The 18,413-nt window shown below is 40.2% G+C and overlaps 1 protein-coding gene across 8 annotated transcripts in view; it reads right to left on the bottom strand.

Moving 5' to 3' along the window:
- The window catches only part of PDE1C (phosphodiesterase 1C), a 254,737-nt gene that overhangs the window by 213,120 nt on the left and 23,204 nt on the right, over positions 1–18,413 (bottom strand). For 4 of the 8 annotated variants that reach the window (XM_075053744.1, XM_075053693.1, XM_075053753.1 and 1 more), the window contains one exon: positions 1,832–1,894. The exons of the other annotated variants lie outside the window; for them this stretch is intronic. In XM_075053744.1, coding sequence (XP_074909845.1) covers positions 1,832–1,894 — 63 coding nt within the window. The remainder of the gene's footprint in view (positions 1–1,831; positions 1,895–18,413) is intronic. 8 annotated transcript variants of the gene reach the window in all.

Here is an 18,413-nt window from a genome sequence, read left to right as displayed (position 1 = left end):
GAGGACAGCCAGGCAGCAGAACAGAGGGTTTGTGCAGGATCCATCCTTGGAGATTTTCCAGACCCATCTGGATACATCCCCAAGCAACCTGGTCTGAGCTCATTGCTGAGCCTGTCTTGAGCAGGAGATTGGAGTAAGGACCTCCTGAGGGCCCTTCTAACCTGAGGGACTCTGAAACTCTGGGGAAAAAAATCCTCTAATTCAGTGGCAATCACAGATCTGCCTGCAAGGAAAAGGTGGCAGTCAGAGGTAGATAAATTTATCCATGTGCATAGAATTACAGACATTTTTTCCTTCTTAGTAAAAATCACATGCATTTACATGAGACAGAGGTGTTAAAGAGGCTTATATTTAAGACAAATAAGCACAAAAGTAAACTCCAGATAATCTACCATTAACTAAACTAGGATAACACTCCTATGCTTAAGTTATTCCACAAAAAAGTTCCCTAATAAATGTACGACATGCCTTATGAGATATAAGGCTCAGGTTCGTAGTCCTGATTCCACAGCCTGTGTTAATTTATTTTTATTTTTATATATATATATATATATATATGCCTGTAGAACTGAGCAGGGCAAATCAGGGCTGGAGTCACGTTGCCTAACACTGGCCATCTAAATAGATGTTTACTCTTTTCTCCAAGGTTTTCTCCTTAAGCTCCCTCACAGTCCCTTGCCGAGGAGTCACCTTCCACTAAATCTCCCCTTGGCAGACAAATACAATTAGGCAAGATGAATTCCACCCTTAACAAGACCTGTTAACAAAATCAACTAAGCACTTAAAGCCAAACACTAGAGTGAAAACAACTGTCCCTAATCATACTAAACAGGCTGTAACTGAACTCATAGTAAGTACATGGTAAGCAATAATTTTTCCAGTTCCTCTCATTTATTCCTCAGGGTCTCCCAGGGTGACTTCCTGTTTTAGACCTGTCTTGCTTACACTGTTAATTCTCTTCAGGGCTGGGCACTGTTCATATTACTTATCTAACTCAGGACTTGCGCCACAGTTTAATCTCAAACACTTGCATTACTTGCATGTAACTCCACCCTGAAAGCCACTCTACCTTTCAGCAATTATCGCTGTGAGATAATTAACTCAGTACATACACCGAGTTAACTGAAGACAGAGAGAGAAGACATCTGAAGTGTGAGACAGGCTGTGCACAGAAAAGTTGAGACTGTGAGAGTAACCAAAGACAGTATTTCTAAGACAGGCAGGCTTTCATGGTAGTCTCTCAGCTCAGTCACACCTCCAGCCTTAGCTCCATCCCCACACCTCAGCACCCCAGCCTTCATTTGCACCTCTGTTTTGTGATTCTGATGTAAAATATCCTTTTATTTGGAGGTTTACTTTGCAACCAGGATCCAGCACAGGGCCAGAATGAGTGCCTAAGATACAACTTTTCTGACTGAGAATCTTGGCATTTGAGTTGTCACGTACATGATACAGGAGCTCACGTCCTCACAGTCGTCCTTTCCAGTCCTTATTATAGCCTATGGGAGGTGGGGGCCAGGAGGAGGACAGAAAAAAAAGGATGAGAAGAGACCCCCAGTCTCTAAAAGGCTAGCCTAAGAGAGCTGGTTGTACACATTTAACGTGAATTAGGCATTTAGCAATCACCTCAAAAGCCTAAATAAGAAATTTTGCTTCAATTGAAATCAGTGGAAATTTTTTATAAGATCCAGAGTTTCACCCTGCCTATTTATTTCCTTCTCTGTAAAGGCACATAAACAGGCTCTTGTCAAAAACCTACGCAGAAGTTTTGCTGTCCTGCCTTTGCCTGCCCCGCTACACTCCACACCCACACACGCACACAGTGACTGACCGTATGTGAATTATCAGCCTGTGGAGTCGCTCAAATGTGACGACTGTTTCCCATAACAAGCTCCTGAAATAAAGAAAGTTCGTCAGCTCTCCAGCATTTATCACGGTACCTTTCTATAGGATAAGAAAAGAGTCTGAACTCTGAATGCTTTTATAAAGGCTAGAACAGCATATGTTGTATTTTTCAAGATAGAAGATGTAACTCCTAACAAGTTGAATGCTGACTGTTAGATGCCCTTGTGCAGGGGAAAAAATGAACAAAGTCTTTTAAGCCCCTTGTGAAGTTTCAGTGAGGGTTTGACTGATGACCCTTAACATTTTAAAAATCCTTCTTTAAAATATGAAGGAAGTCTACTATTTCTTTCCATAAATAACACCTTTCAAAGTTTTATTCATGCCTGGAATGGATTCAGTATTTTAAGTGAAGTAAACATTGTTTCATAATCTGAGGAGTGCCAAACAACAAAATATTTCCCCTCTAATTTATTTCTGTTACATAACATTGTAAACTAACGTAACAGGCAAGTAAGTGGAAAACATCAGGCAGACTAATTTTTATGACATCTTACTGGATTAGCAGTAGATACAGGGGATTTAAAAATATATGTTTGAAGATGAGATAAGGAAAGATTAATTAAATAATTTTAATTATTAAAAAGGAACAAAAAATAGTGGTAAAAAGTGACCTATCAAATTTAATAAACTCTTAACCTAAAGTATAGAGATACTCTGAACTAGCACTAAAAGTGAACCTCAGGTCATTTGAAAAAGCTCCCACACATCTGCAAACCTGCTGCTGATTATCCCCAAACTAACAAATAGGAGGACTGGAATGTTAAAACATATCAAACAAAGCAAAGGGGAAATAAGACTTTCAGGCAACGTCATGCTACCTAAACTGCAATACTTCCTTGCAAATGCATTTTTCCAGAAAGGGCCAACATAACTTCCCTTCTGCAAGGTCTGTAGCTTATTATTCTCTGTGATGATTCACACTGTACGATAACATTCCTATTTGAAAAACAGAACCAGCGCACCTTTAAAACAAGTACATATTTCCATTCAGGACACTGTAAGTTTAAGTTGATGAGCTGTTTGATCCTTTGAAGACCTATATAGTCACTCTATTTGATGATATACCCAGTTGCCTAGGTTGTTTTTCCCCTTTTATTACACCTGTATCCTTTGGATAGGATACTGGCATCATACCACTGAATCCTTACAAGACTCTCCACATGGCCTGTGGTATACGTTAAGTCAAAAAGCAGGTAATAAAAAATATTACTGGAACTATTCAGCAGCACTGGCAAAGTTTCAAGCCTAAGGTTTCCAAACAGTACAGCTTGGGAAGTGTTGATAAGACCCAGGCAGTAAACAGACGCTGAACAAATGTCTCAGGAATGGCAACGTGAAGTGACAATTCAAGCTAACTTACCACAATGAGATTATTTTATCTCTCTGTACTGCGAAAAATAATACGTCACTGCTGTTCTTAGTAAGTGACAGAATGAGGTGCTACAGTCCCATGCAAGAGTAAGTAGTTCACAGGGAGGGGAAAAATGCTACGTAGGACACAGTCTTTGCATAGGTTTCTTCCATTTCTCACCAAGGATAATTTTAATCAGTTAGAGGTTTTGAGCAGCCACCGAGCCATAGCCACACACTACAAAACAGGCTGTGTGCTGTCTACAAAGCGTGCTTTAGTGTAGCTTAGAAACAGTCAGTATGAAGGAAGACAGTGAACTTATTCAAAGGGCAAGAGGCAAAACAGCTTTATGGTATCTTCAGTCACAACCATTAGTTTCAGTGATGACTGTAAATGTGTAATGAGAACGTTTCTGAGAAGATGATCTCCCAGAAGCTTTCTCACCATGCACACGCTTGGTGTGCAAGGAAACTGCCGCATGATCTCTGCACATTGATACAGTCACAGAGCTGCATTTAGACCTGAGCAATTATCTACTATACAGTTCTCCTCCTGAAAGCTCTGCTTCAAAAACATCAGCTTTTAAAAATGAATCACTCCTAGCCAGAATAGTGTTTAATCAACACTCACTTATTTGCTTGGTCATTCTTTCACTTTGTGAGAAGGTGGTGGTCATTATAATTGCATAAAAGGTATTCTTGGAGATGAAAGTTTCTTGCCTTTCCCAGAAAATTTTGTGCCAGTGTCCTCTCACACTAGCTTGGAAGAGCCCTGTTTTAAAATCCATGTCCAACATAGCCTGAAAACAGACACTAATGCTATATATCATTTGGGATAAAATAATTTTCAAAAAACAGAATGAAAATATATATATATTAGCTAACAAGTTTTAAACCTTTGGAGCAGATAGAGCACATTGATTCTCCATGGGTTAGCCAGCCAAAAGAATTCTGTGTTTCTCCTTGCATGGGAGGGTCCTCCTACAGACTTAAACACACCCACTAAGATAAGGTATATGATGCATTAAGCCCATCTTTTTCTCGTCTAGACTAGGCATCATAGCTTGGTACTGCTTGCGTGATATGGATATGTTTGGGGAAAACCACTGAAGTCATCACACGGATTTCCTGTAAACCACTTAGCAGCCTCAACTGCAACCTGGACTGGTTTTTGTATCATGCAACAAAGCTGAACAGCCCTATCATCCACCCTTGCTTTCCCAGTATTGCCCACTCATTTCCTCCTTCCCTTCTTTGCCTAAAAATATGTATTCACACACAGATCACGTTTCCTATTACTATTACTTTTCCAATATGACGCATCATTTTGATACTACAGTAACAGCAAAACATTTAAATAATACGTTTGTCCTGATACTGACCTAAGATGTCTTTGTAGCATCTACAAGAAGGGCTGGAAGGAAGATCCAGGGAATTACAGGCCTGTCAGTCTGACCTCGGTGCCAGGGAAGGTTATGGAGCAGATCATCTTGAGTACCAGCACGTGGCATGTACAGGACAACCAGGCGATCAGGCCCAGTCAGCACAGGTTTATGAAAGGGCAGGACCTGCTTGACTAACCTGATCTCCTTCTACAACAAGGTGACCTGCTTAGTGGATGAGGGAAAAGCTATGGATGTTGTCTACCTGGACTTTAGTAAAACCTTTGACACTGTTTCCCACAGCATTCTCCTGGAGAAACTGGCTGCTCATGGCTTGGACAGGTATACTGTTTGCTGGGTAAAAAACCAGCTGGACGGCCAGGCCCAAAGAGTTGTGGTGAATGGAGTCAAATCCAGTTGGCAGCTGGTCACAGGTGGTGTTCCCCAGGGCTCACTATTGGGGCCAGTTTTGTTTAACACCTTTATCGGTGATCTGGACGAGGGGATGTTTCCAGATGACACGAAGTTGGGCAGGAGTGTTGATCTGCTTGAGGGTAGCAGACAGGCCCTACAGAGGGATCGGGACAGGCTGGATCAATGGGCCAAGGCCAATTGTATGAGGTTCAACAAGGCCAAGTGCTGGGTCCTGCACTTGGCTTGCAACAACCCCACGCAGTGCTACAGGCTTGGGGAAGAGTGGCTGGAAAGCTGCCTGGCAGAAAAGGACCTGGGGGTGTAGGTCAACAGCCAGCTGAATATGAGCCAGCAGTGTGACCAGGTGGCCAAGGCGGCCAATGGCATCCTGGCCTGTATCAGAAATAGTGTGGCCAGCAGGAGCAGGGAGGTGACTGTTCCCCTGTACTGGGCACTGGTGAGGCCGCACCTCGAGTCCTGTGTTCAGTTTTGGGCCCCTCACGACAGGAAAGACATTGAGGTGCTGGAGCATGTCCAAAGAAGAGCAACAAAGCTGGTGAGGGACCTGGAGCACAAGTCTTATGAGGAGCAGCTGAGGGAACTGGGGTTGTTTAGTCTGGAGAAAAGGAGGCTGAAGGGAGACCTTATCACTCTCTACAACTGCCTGAAAGGAGGTTGTAGCGAAGTGGGTGTCGGTCTCTTCTCCCAAGTAACAAGTGATAGGAACCAGCCTCAAGTTGCACCAGGAGAGGTTTAGATAGGGTATTAGGAAAAATTTATTCACAGAAAGTGTTGTCAAGCATTGGAACAGGCTGCCCAGGGAAGTGGTTGAGTCACCAGTCCTGGAAGTATTTAAAAGACGTGTAGATGTGGCACTTAAGGACATGGTTTAGTGGTGGACTTGGCAGTGCTAGGTTAATGGTTGGACTCAATGATCTTAAAAGGTCTTTTCCAACCTAAACGATTCTATGATTCTAAGAAGTTTGGTTGTTCAGCAAAGCCCAATTTGCAATTTTATTTCAGCCTCAATTTACACAGTGACAAGGGTGATGATCAGACACCTAAATAAACTTATGTCAGGACATTTGAAGTACCCTCAGCATCCAAAGCATCTGCAGTGGGCTGGCACACAAGACATACGGAAGACCCATGCCCTTTTGAAGCCAGAGGCCACATGGTTTTGTGAAACAACATAGGATGTGTATGGGTCAGCAATTAAGTTCTCTGAGATTAAATTTGTGGGAATTTAACTGACAGAGCTGGAAGACATGCTTCCAGACTTACTAATCCTTCTTCAGTTCTGAGAGACAGCTAACACCTAATAACTGTGATACCTATTTTTCTGATCAAATAAGAAGCTTTCTACTTTTCAGTGAGCCAAGCTCCAACTCCATTTCAGAAGAACACCAGCAAGCTATATTCATTCAGGAGAAATACTCCTCAGATGGGGAAACACTGCTGAACTGAAACACAGAATTATTAAAAGCTGTATTACATAGTTATGGCTGTTCAAGTGCCTTCTTATTAACAATATTTGTTAGACATCTTTCTTACAGCAGAGTAATGCCTAACAGTATACTTAAACTAACTTCATCTGGTGTCTTTCTGTTCTCCCTTGATACAAATCTAGCAAGAATGGAAAGACTTCTCTGTGTATTCCTGACCAAAATACGGATCTCATTTATTAATCCACTGAAAATGTATGTCATTTCTGAACATTAATAGTTGTAGTTCAATGCAAAAATATTACATTTTTGTGTGTCCTATTGAATTCATGCTTTCCTTAATGTTCTGTGTCTGTTCCTCGAGCTGAAATCCTTCCACAGAGACAAACCCATCATATGCTCATAAAACCTGATGTTTGGGGTAGCACATACCTAATTCAGATTGAAAGCTTTTGCTGAATCTGCACGCATATGATGCTTTGAAGAAACATGCTCTCCTAATTACATCCTTTCAACAAACATCTGGAAGAGTAAGCAGGTGAAAGCTGTAAAGTCTGCTCTTATTATAACAAAACAGTTTTCCAGATTGAGAATGGGCAGTCACCTATATGCAGACATCACAAAGTCTGCATCAGAAAAAGTCAGTCTTGTCTTTGCTTACCCTGTCTTCCCCATTTTCTGCAGCACATAGAACTTTACTAGTTGATTCACCAAGCAAGTCCCTCATCCATTCTCAATATATGGCAATCCAGATGTTAATCACAGCCCTACCAAAGTGTTATGCTAGAGGACAAGACAGTTTATTATGGTTTAGCTTGTGTTATTCCTGCTTCTGCTTCTCTCTCAACTTCTAACACCTCCTTTCAGGTGAAGAGACTGAAGAAGTTTGTCATCTTTTCTTCCATCTACACTTTTTGCAGCCACTATTCTATGTGCAGGTCCGTAGACAGTATGCAAGGTTTCTCAGAGCCATATTTCCACCACTGGATTAATAAGAACAACTCACAACTTTCCAGCTGCACATGGCAGAGGAAAATGCTTTTGCTAGTGATGCAACAAACTCCCTGCAGGTTTCAAACATCTGCGAGATTCTGAACCACCTTCTGTCATTTTTTTAACTGTCCTGAATTGGCCCCAGTCCACCTGAGACAGAAGCCCTGTCTCCAAATCTAACCACTGCGCAACTCTTATCAATGCATTAGTATTAACTGAAGCATTAAAGGATAATAAAGATGCAATTTAGAAATATCTTGACATCTATTCTTTAAATTCCTCCCAAGTGAAGGCTACTGGACAAGTGATGACGCAAATCAAGCTTTAATGATACTTTCCTTCCAAGATGTTTCAGTTCCGAATTCAGATGAGAGCACAGCGTCAAGGCTATGCTGATAAGTGAAGGCTGAACATTGCCTTCTAGAGATAAAAAAGGTGAGACTTGATGTTGATTGCCACTGGTCTCTCAGTGTTTCTCAAGGACACTGACAAAAAGTGTAGCATCGGCCCGCCCATAGGGTCCCACAGACAGAATAACTGGGATGCTGCACTCCCAGCATTCAGACCATCCAGCTGAATAACTGGGGTGAAATGAAACTGAACTACATCACATGCATTGGGAATGGTCATTTAGAAAGCCCCAAGAGATTTGGGAAAGGCTGTTTCTGCCACCACCAAACTTCTTCAGGTTTGGTCCCAAGAGTCAAAACTTTCAGGTACTTAGGATTTTCCTCACACAAATGCTCTGCTGGGAACTGTTGGGGCCTCCAGCTAATTCACATCTCACTTTAAAAACAGGACAGATGCATCTATTCCATGTATCTTTGCATCTCCACACTGATATTCACTGCTTCCAGGTGTGCCATGTAAGGTAGCTGTGACAATCTTTCCAGACCCTGACATGGAATGATCTGCAGCACTGCCCTCCTCTAGGTGACTGCTGTGTGTGCTGAGGGCAGAGTCCTTCAGGCTCTGGGGATAAAGCTCCCACCTCTGCAAGCTGCAGTGCTTGTCAGCCTTGCAGCCCCTCCCCTTGGCAAGCTTTAGGACAGGACTGAAGATAAATTAATTTGGTCCAGCTTTTACAGTTTTCTTTCAAACAGCCATCAAAACACAGCATTGCTTGAGATAGCAACAAGGTTGCTGATTAATGATGTCTGCTGTCACTTCAGTCCTTGGTGTCTTTAAGCTCCGTCAATAAACAGATTGGTGCTCAAGTTCTTTGTGCCTCATGAGTCATTAAAATTGGAGCTATAACATGAAATAGAGCAAGTTGTTGTCACCATTGTTTATTAGTGCAGAAACTCCCAGAAGGAGCGTTTGTCATCACAATCTGAAAACATTCACAGTATTGCCAGGGGAAGAAAAAGAAAAAAAATTTTTTAAAAAAATCACAACTGCAATCTGTAAGAAAGCTGAAGTACAACCATTCCTATGGCTTACCCAGTCAAAAGAAAAAGCAGCAACAAGCTGATTGCTTCTCAGAGCATGAACACCATATTTTTATGACAGTCCTGTTTTTCTCTTCTAAGCAAATCTACTCCTGGCAAAAGGTGTTGGACTGGCTGCCTAGATCAAACTCACTTATTTATCCATATGCAACACAGTTAGCATTCATAGTCCAAATTTTTATTTCATTGCTATGCTTTAATCATGACCTATAGGAGCACGGTTCAGCAGCGGTTGGACAGTATCTTAGTCTCCGTGCTTGCTCATTCCTTGAGCATTCTCATGAGAATCAATATGTTGTTTCATTTTGGAAGGACTTCATCAGATGCTCCAATGCCAATAACTTATCTCACAAAACCATGAGATGTAAATCACAGGACCGTTGCTGTTCTGGAGCATGGATCCCACCAGCTCCTGCAGTGGGTAGTGGATAAGTATTTCTGTCTTAACTACAAGACAAAACTGGAGAAGTCCTTAGTCAGTAATCATTAAGTACTGCTGGAATTTGTTGAAATGTTATTAGGTAGCTGAAAAAAAACTCCAATAGCAAAATTACCAGCTCATGTGGAACTAAGTTATAGTACTATCTGTTTTGATAGGACAAGGAGAAAAAAAACCCCTAGAATTTAAAAACATCTTTTATCAGACAAACAAAACAGAATAAATAGCTTCTACATACAGAACTGGTCCACTTGAAATGTTGTCAGCATGTCTCACTTTCTTTAAAATTTTACTCTTTTTTTGATTAAAAAAAAAAAAAAAAAGAGAAAGCGCTATCTGCTGTGAATTTTCCCAGGAGGAACAAGCAAGAACCCAAGAGCGAACCACTTCCATCCTATCCACTCATTACTATTAACATCCCAGACTCTGAAAAGCAACCCGATGAGACCATGGTCTACAAGCCTAGAATAACTGTGTATCACTGATCAGCAAGTCCAGAGAGCACTTTTTGCACTGCATGAAGCATTGTTTCTGACAACAAACTTAAGAGAACAGAAGTAATTTTCCCCCTTTTAAAAATCGCTGGTCCTAATCAAGACAATAATTAAAAATAAGCTGAAAACATGTTTTATGTAAATATTAGTCAAGAAAGGTTCAAAAGCTATGAACCTTAATTACATGCACCACCAAATCTGAATGTGTTGCACAGGAGCACAGAAATAAGATACTTGCACATGTTAAGAGCAATAACTTCAGAAAGAAATCATGATTTAACTATAGCACTTCTATTATGTTCAGACAATTGTTATTTTTTCTCTCTGAAGGTATGGTTGTAGCTAGGTAAGGGGGAACATGGATTTAAGTATTCTATGAATCAGAAGGAAGGTTAGGAATAAGCAGCTGTACTGAAAAAAGCACAAACTTAAAAAAAAGTTTTTCTGACCAGGCATTGGAGGCCCAGATGTCCAAAGTCCTGTCCCTACATGTTGTGAGAAAAGAAAGTCCTTCTCTACTGTAATTGTTCCCAAAATCCAGCTGAGGAAAAAAAAATAAAAACAACACAACACAAAAAAGCCACAACACAGCTTTGGAAATGATTGTGCCAAACTTTACTCTTGAGAGCTTGGGATCAGTCGTATTAAGCTGGGTGCATCTGATGTACCTGTCGTGCACATACCCGCTCACACATCCGCACAATCAGGCACTTTAGTATCTCTGAGTATGGTCAAACAGCAAATTCACAATATAAATACCTCAGATATTTTACAAAGCCTTTGTGAAGCATAGTATGTGCAGGTAAGTACATAGCAACTGGATGTTTCTACTCAAGAACCTCTTCCCCAGCAGGATAACAATTGTTCTTCTGCATGACAGTCTAACATCATCATCCACTGGAGCATACCATTAATTCAAACCCTGAAAAAGTACACATGAAATTCTGTAATGGGGTCTGCATCTCTTCTCACTCATCAGCAGATGGATGGGATTGAGGGAAGGAGATACACCAGCCCAAAACTACAGTAAATTTTTTCTTCATCTTCTCTGTGGTGGTGCTCATTGAAGCATGTATTAAGCTTATTAATACGTGATACCTTTTTAAAATAATGCACACACAAAGGAAGCCCAAGTCCTTTGCTTCTACTTAAGGCTTATTTTCCATTTTTGGTGTCAACACTTGGAAGCCAGCTTGTCAAAATACATTACTAGCTGTGCTCCCCTGTGCCTATGGAGATGGCATAGCACTAGGCAAGGATCTGCCAATGTTTTCACAAGAGACTCTCACAGATGTTTTCACCTTAATGTGCAATAAATCCTTTGGCCCAGAAAGAGTGCAGTGTCCATGTAAATATGACATAAAGATCTGGAGGACTTCTTCACCTGTCATCTAATTAAAGTTATATGCCATCCCCAAGTTATTATCTCAAAATAGGCAGGAAAACAGGGCAAACAAAATGTATTTGTTGGCGGGAAGAAAATTATTCACAATACTTGGATAGTCTATCGAGAATGTGGTAAACCAAACACAGAGCTTAATCAGTAGAAATCAAACAGAGAGACTCTCTGATGTGGCAATGAGGAAAGAGGGTTTATATCTTTCCCAGATTTTATAAGACTTGTTAGTGGCTCCAGTGTAATCCACATTAAAAGTGAGAAATTTCTCTTGAGAAAAAGTCACACTGCCAGGACACAGCTGATTCTCTCCTGGGGCAAATTACCTCAGCAGCGATGCCTCATCCCTTGCATTTGATAGACTTTTAACAAAATGCCTTAGGATTCCCTCTTCATCATTTGCAAAGGAGACACACGCTTAGGAAGTCAGAGATTTTGAAGGCTGGAAGCTTATACAGGACTTCAATTATAACGCCCTCCCCCAGAGGAGGTCCCCAAGTAAAAGCTCATTCCCACATTTAACTGCCAAAATGATGTCAGTCGCTAATAATTTTTTTCTTTCTCCTTCTCTCTTCCTTACACCCCCCAGCCAATGTTGCTCTTTGGTCTGACTGCTAAATCAAAGAGAGCTATTAAAACAACTCATTATGAATTCAAATTGAATTTGAGACACAGCAAAAATATAGGAGTTCTGAATTAGTCATGGAAATGCTGCATCTTAGGGTAATTTAAATGACCAGCTTTTAGTAACTACCCAGTGTACCGAAAATTGCCTAGAAATTGCTATATCTCATACATTATAAATGCTTGATGGGAAAAATCAATGGACTACCTATCTGCTACATGAAGCGCCGGTTCAGAGGGGTCAACTCATTAGCAGCTGTTAGGATTATCCGTTTGAGCAGATGCAATTTAGCATTCAGTTAAAAAAAAAATAAATCCATTTAAGTTCTTTTGTTTTCTTCCTTCTTTTGGTGTTTTATTCCCCAGGAACTTCTGGATGGTCAACTGAACAGTAGAGTGATACAGCCTAGGAGCAGCAAGTGGCAGTGGGATCCCAAATCTTAGGGATTCCCACTTGTTTCTTGAGGTTTCCCTTGGAGGCAAAGCTTTTCAACAGACAAGACTCTGCTTCTGTGTGTACTGTGTGTTAGTGGAAGACCGGTGGAATACAGAGAGCCAAGACCAACACCTGTCTTCCTTATGCTGTGGATTAGAAAAATTCACATACAGTTAGGACAGAGGTATGAAGAGGAACAAGGGAATCGGTAGTGGCAGCTGGAGAAGGAAGGACTGGAGACAGATGTCTTAACATTTGTGTTAACACTTATTTTCAGGAAATAAAGCCAGATTTTTTTTCAGATATTTATGCAGATCTTCTGTGAACATTGAGACATTAACAAGAAATTGCACTGCAAAGAAGAGGAAAAGGACATAAAGAGAAGTTCAATAGAGCAGCCTCTGCCTTTGCTGACAGTTACATTAAGCTCCAACAAAAGAAGGCCCCTTACTAGTGGTGTAAGATGTTTTCATCCAGACTTAGGAAATTAACAGTCTGATCATCCATAGAGGGATTGCAGGAATAGCAACCATCTTAGCTTCCTCCTTCTTACATTACCAACAAGTCCATCAAAGTTAATGTCATTTTCACTAAGGAAGTTTCACTGGGTTGTATGCATCGAATCTGAGTAATTCACTTCTCAGGGGCAAAACAAAAAAAAAAAAGATTTTAAAAAATCAATAGTATTTTACAGGAAGATCATGTCTAACAGGCAATAATATAGAGCTTAACTGAATTCTTCATTTTATGCTTCTTATACAAATTAGGTGTAAATCATGGGAGAAGAACTCCCTGTTACATCCCCTCACCAAATCCTAATCTAATTCTCCAAACATGTTCAGTAAAGGATCTCAGATTAACTGAAATGGAAATGAACACTTACCTGTGCACCCACAAGCAGAATTATATTCCACACCTGTAAGGAATGAAAACTGCAAAACCCCAAAGAAAAAAGCAAGCCACTTCAATTTAGCTAAAAATAAGTCAGTGAAAAGAGCATTGGATGTCATTGAAAGAAGCCAAACTAACCCAATGGGAAGGTGTCAGGAGACTGGGTTTATTCTTCTCCATGCAGCTTTCCAGATTCACACATGCACTACTTTCTGGTGGAAACAGAAGTGCCAAAATATCATAAGGCTACAGAGTATCTAATCTATATCACTTATTTTTAGTGTTAACCACCCAGGTGCATAGCTAGTGAAAAACCTATTCTCCAGCAGCTTTTTTCCAGACAACTTTTCGTAACAAAGCCTAGAAAAGTAGTAGGAGGCACAAGGCAACTTCAGCTCTGCACTCTCCCCAAGATGAGAATCAGAAAAACTTGTCAGGCACTAAGAACTTTCAAAAAGAAAGCATCTATACTTCACAAAGTCATTTTGGTTGGAATGTCTGATACCAAACAAAGTTTGATACCAGTTTATCTTCATTAAAGTCTACTTTTGAATGTAGTTTTCATTTCATACCAATCTTACTCTAGCAAAAAGGGAACGAATCTTGCAAATCTAGGGGCTACAAATAACTTCTAACAAACTGACACAAACAGTATCTGTAAAATCTGAATCCAGATGATATCACGATTACATTTTGAAAACCAGTGTTATGTACAGACAGAGGTCCAATGCAAAAGCAGGAGTGTGTTATCAGTTCTGCTGAAAAGATATTGAAGTTTATGGCCGAATTTCACCTAAACATGAACGCTTTATGAAAAACCTGAACATAACTTTCTTTTGATAGGTAAGGACACTTGTCACCACAGTATTTGAGTAACATAAGCTACTTTTTCCATTTTCTAATCTGGCAAAATCCGTTCCTTATCAAGCAAGATGTGTTATTGTTAGAACAAATTCTGCACATCCAGTAATAGTTTAGGTATTGTAAATCGGCTGAAAAACTATGCTCACTATATTCAATATTTTAATAGTCATTAATCATTAAGGACTTGTATTTATTGGTAATTATTCAGCACTATATAAGATATGGAATAAAATTAATTTTAGTAAAATAATAGGAATATATATCAGCAAGAAAGATTTTGTCACTATTTAATCATGTTTCATAATTATTTTGAACTTACTTCTGCTTTGGATAAAGAAGATAAGTCCCATTACTCATGTCAGGAATCTAAAATGTATACCTTCCTCTACCAGAGCCATCATATTAAGAAATAGCTGCCTCCTTTTGGGGTAGAAAAACTGAGGAAGATCTCAAAAGCAGGAAAAAAAATAATAACATACATGTGTATCTGTATGGAGTCCAACTTCAATGCATCTTCCAGCTCTCTTAAACAGAGGGAAATAGGAGAAGGACAGAAAGAGGGAGGGTATGTAAAAGCCTCCATCACTTCCAATGTTTCAATGTTTTCCTCTTACAGAAAATGTCAGGAGAACAAAAGCTGGGATTTTCTGAAAGGCGGGTTTCCTCTTCTCCTCTCAACATGAAGTTTCCCTACACATAGCCAAGCAATATAAACTTTCTCTGTGAATTAAAGCACAAACTCCACTTAAGCTTTGTTAACTTGAACCACAGCCTCTTTTTCAGAGCTGTGCAATGCTGCCAGTATCTGACTGCACTTAAACTACAGTAGAAGATCATTCAGGTTGCAAAGTCAAGCACCCAGAAAGCTAGGAAATATCACATTAAGGTTGCCAATGTCACTTTAATTTGCCCCCTTCATATACGGATTAATTATAAGCTTTACTTACGTGACCACGTTCAATTTTTTCCCAAAGCACCTACGCTTCCGCAGTGCAATGAATACAGAGCACTCAACAAATCAATACCTTTTTTAGTGAAACTAAGTGTTCATTAAATTTAACAGAACCAGTTTCACTTGTAATATTATAGAAATAAGCCAGCAGATGTCTTTTTGCTCAATGCCCAGCAGCCTTGAATTGAAAATTTAACATCAGTTTTCCTGAAATGCAGAGTTTCAAGAAGTCCCACTGAAGTTACAGGGAGCTGAGGAGGTCTCAGCACTCAGAAGACTATGCTTTACAAAGAACTTTGACACATCAAGTCATGCACTGTGTGTGCATTCTACTGATTAGGATATCAACCTTTAATGCATCCTATATTGCTGGAGTTGCTCGGATACTATATATAAAGAAAAACTTGAGTTAAGCAGTATTATAATTACTTGCACAGCTTAAGGAATTAGGGGTATTTTTATTATGTGTAATTAAGATAACCTTGCAAAGTCAATAGATAAGCTATGGAAATGAAATGGTATCAGAACTAAGGACTAAGCATGTTGCCAAATTAAGTAAATTGATGAATGCCAAGAGTTAGGGCCCCAGTGATGTTCTCAAGAACCAAGAGCTGGAAGAGACGACCTCCAGAGGTCCCCTTCAGTTTACACTATTCTATCAATGGCAGTGACAACTACCACCATATATAACGCCCTTACTCAGACAATCAGCTTTGAGAGAGCACTGATGCTTCATTCCAATGAAGATCTCTTTAGTGTGTCCTAACAGCACTAAAGGATGAGATTAATCCCAGCAGAGTTTTCCTCACAGGATCTGGTCCCGAGTAAATGCCTAACTTAAAGATTACCTAGAATGAGATTTGCAAGGCTATAAATTTACCTGCATTTTGAAATAATCCAGAAGAGACAGTGGATTAATTTAATCTAAATAGGTATGAGTATGAGTAACCCTGAAGATGACTATCAACTAAAGTTGGGGAAAAAAAATACACTTTTCCACTTATTTTGTACATAACACCATTTGTGCATTTATCGTTTCACCTCTTGTGCCACACAGTAACATAAATACATCACACTTTTTTTTTTTTTAAGGAAGAACATGTTCACATTCAAATTTTCCTCCAAGAGTAGATCAACTAAATGCTGGAGCAAACTGGAACTTAGAAGCACAGACATAGGTGAGAAAGAATAGGAAAGTGTGGGAAAGGGATGGAAAAGATCTCTGCTTATGAATTTCCTGCCTGACAGTCTCAAGTAGAAACAACAAAACCCTTATGAAAATTAGGGAAAGCTTGATGTTCTGGCCATGTGCTTTGTACCAGATGTCGACCTTTTTTAATCAGAGTACAAACTTTTTTAAAGAAACCACATTAGTATTTTGCAGGGCCCGTTAGGATGCTTCTTTCAGAGTCACAGCCATATTTCAAAGGCACTTTGGTTACATTTCCTTTTCTATTTTGTACTTCATGTATAGCATTAACAGGTACTTAGGGGAAAAATTCATCCATGCACGATAGATGGATAAAATATCAGGACTCTTTTTACTTGACTTTTATCCAAAATTAGTCCACTGTAAAAGAAGCATTTGCATCTTAATAGAAAATTAAACTGTACAATTAACCAACATGCAGCTAAACTAAAACAGCAACACATGCAATTCTGTGTTACTGGTGGAGCAAAAAAGCATGGCTGTGGACTGTAATGGAGAAAAATTTATGCCATGTAAACTATCACAGATTATTTATCTGACAAATTTTGAGAAGACAAATAGGACTTTAGTGAGTCCTTAGAAGTGCAAAACTGCCTGCACTAGCTAAATGTCACCCAATCTAGAAGGGGATTGCCAAGGGCTACCTGAAAGGCTCATTTCCCTTTTAATCTCCCAGGGAGATAAAGGTGCAGGAAAACACTGGCAGCCCACAGCTGGCTGTCTTCAGGATAACTGGGAGTTTCAACAGTCAAATCAAACATGACTGAGGTCTCAGGTGCTCCAGAAAATTCAAGAGAGCTTTGGCTTCCCATCTAGTTCTCCCTCTTGCAGACTACTCTCCAGTCACTATATAATAAGCTATCTACTATTCACTTACCTAAGGGGAACGAGACAGAAGAATGACAGAAGACCCAAGTTCTGATTAAATATCCTGCTTCTCTGGTATTGCTGTGATTAATCTACATCACAGTTCAGTGGTTCAGATGCAATTATCAGGTTGGGACTAATGAAATTAGGGTTGTCTAGACAGCTGTGAAACTTCTAAGTTTATGAGGAAAATCATATCAATATATTATTGTTACAAAAGCATTTTAGTCAACTCAGTTAACAGAATGATCAATGCAAGAGTCAATGTCTGTCATTTCCAATTACAATTTTAGAATGGCTCAGATTTTTCTCTGACTCTTTCTCCTCAAGTTTTCTTGCACATACCTCATCTTCCTTCCTAACAGGTCTGCACTCAGGGTAAACTGTTTCTTTACACTACAAGGTAGAGGACTGTAGTGTTTCTCCTACATAGCTAAGTGCTGCTTACTATCACCTAGGCATTCTTATGTGATAACACACCTCAAAGAGAAACAAAAGGAAGAAGATGCAAAAGGAAGCAAAAGATCAATTCAGTTTCAGCTGCCAGTCACCCTTCAGAGCCTGGTGATTTAAGAACCACCAAGATCGTTTTGAAAAAACATAACAAAGGAAAAAAGAAAACCCCACAACAGACGAATGTGGGAAATGAAGGTGGAGACCTGAGCCAAGTCATCAGTTTATTTTCATTGCTGGAATTACCAACTCAACAGAGAGATGCTACTTAAAACCAGCCTTTAAATGAACTGCTGTCCTGCCACGTCACTTTGCTGGATGTTACACTTCTGCATCAGATGGCAGTATGTGCAATTTCCCATTTAGCATCATACCTTAATCACACAGCAGGTGGCAAATTCAAGTCAGAAGCTTACTAGACAGCTAATTTGCTCTCGGTGCTGGCAAAGCATGGTTCCCAGCCACAGCAGCTACCCCGCTGCGCTACACAGCCCTCCGGCCACCAGCCAGCACCCGCTGAGCAAGGTTATCAGGAGGTTATCAGCTCAGCAATGGCTGTGTGCTGGTCTCTGGAGCAGCCCCTTCCCTCCACAGAGCTCACACCAATTGTTAGACATGAGAGGGCCAAGAAGCCCGCCTGCCCAGCTGCCGCAAGGGCACAGACCACCAGTCAGGCAGCAGGCATGGGTAACAGTGAGAGAAAAAAAAGAAAGTTCAAAATCCCTTGGGGCACAAAACTTAACCCTGGAATGGTATGTTCAAACAGACTGACATATTCGGTTCTCTGTATGCATTGGTATAACTGTGTATTCGGCTTGTAGGAGCTTTTAACATACTTCATCTCCCT

Source organism: Buteo buteo, chromosome 2 (assembly GCF_964188355.1).
Source record: "Buteo buteo chromosome 2, bButBut1.hap1.1, whole genome shotgun sequence".
NCBI lineage: Eukaryota > Metazoa > Chordata > Aves > Accipitriformes > Accipitridae > Buteo > Buteo buteo.
The sequence above is the reverse complement of the archived record's forward strand: the minus strand, read 5'-3'. Positions and strand labels throughout refer to the sequence as shown.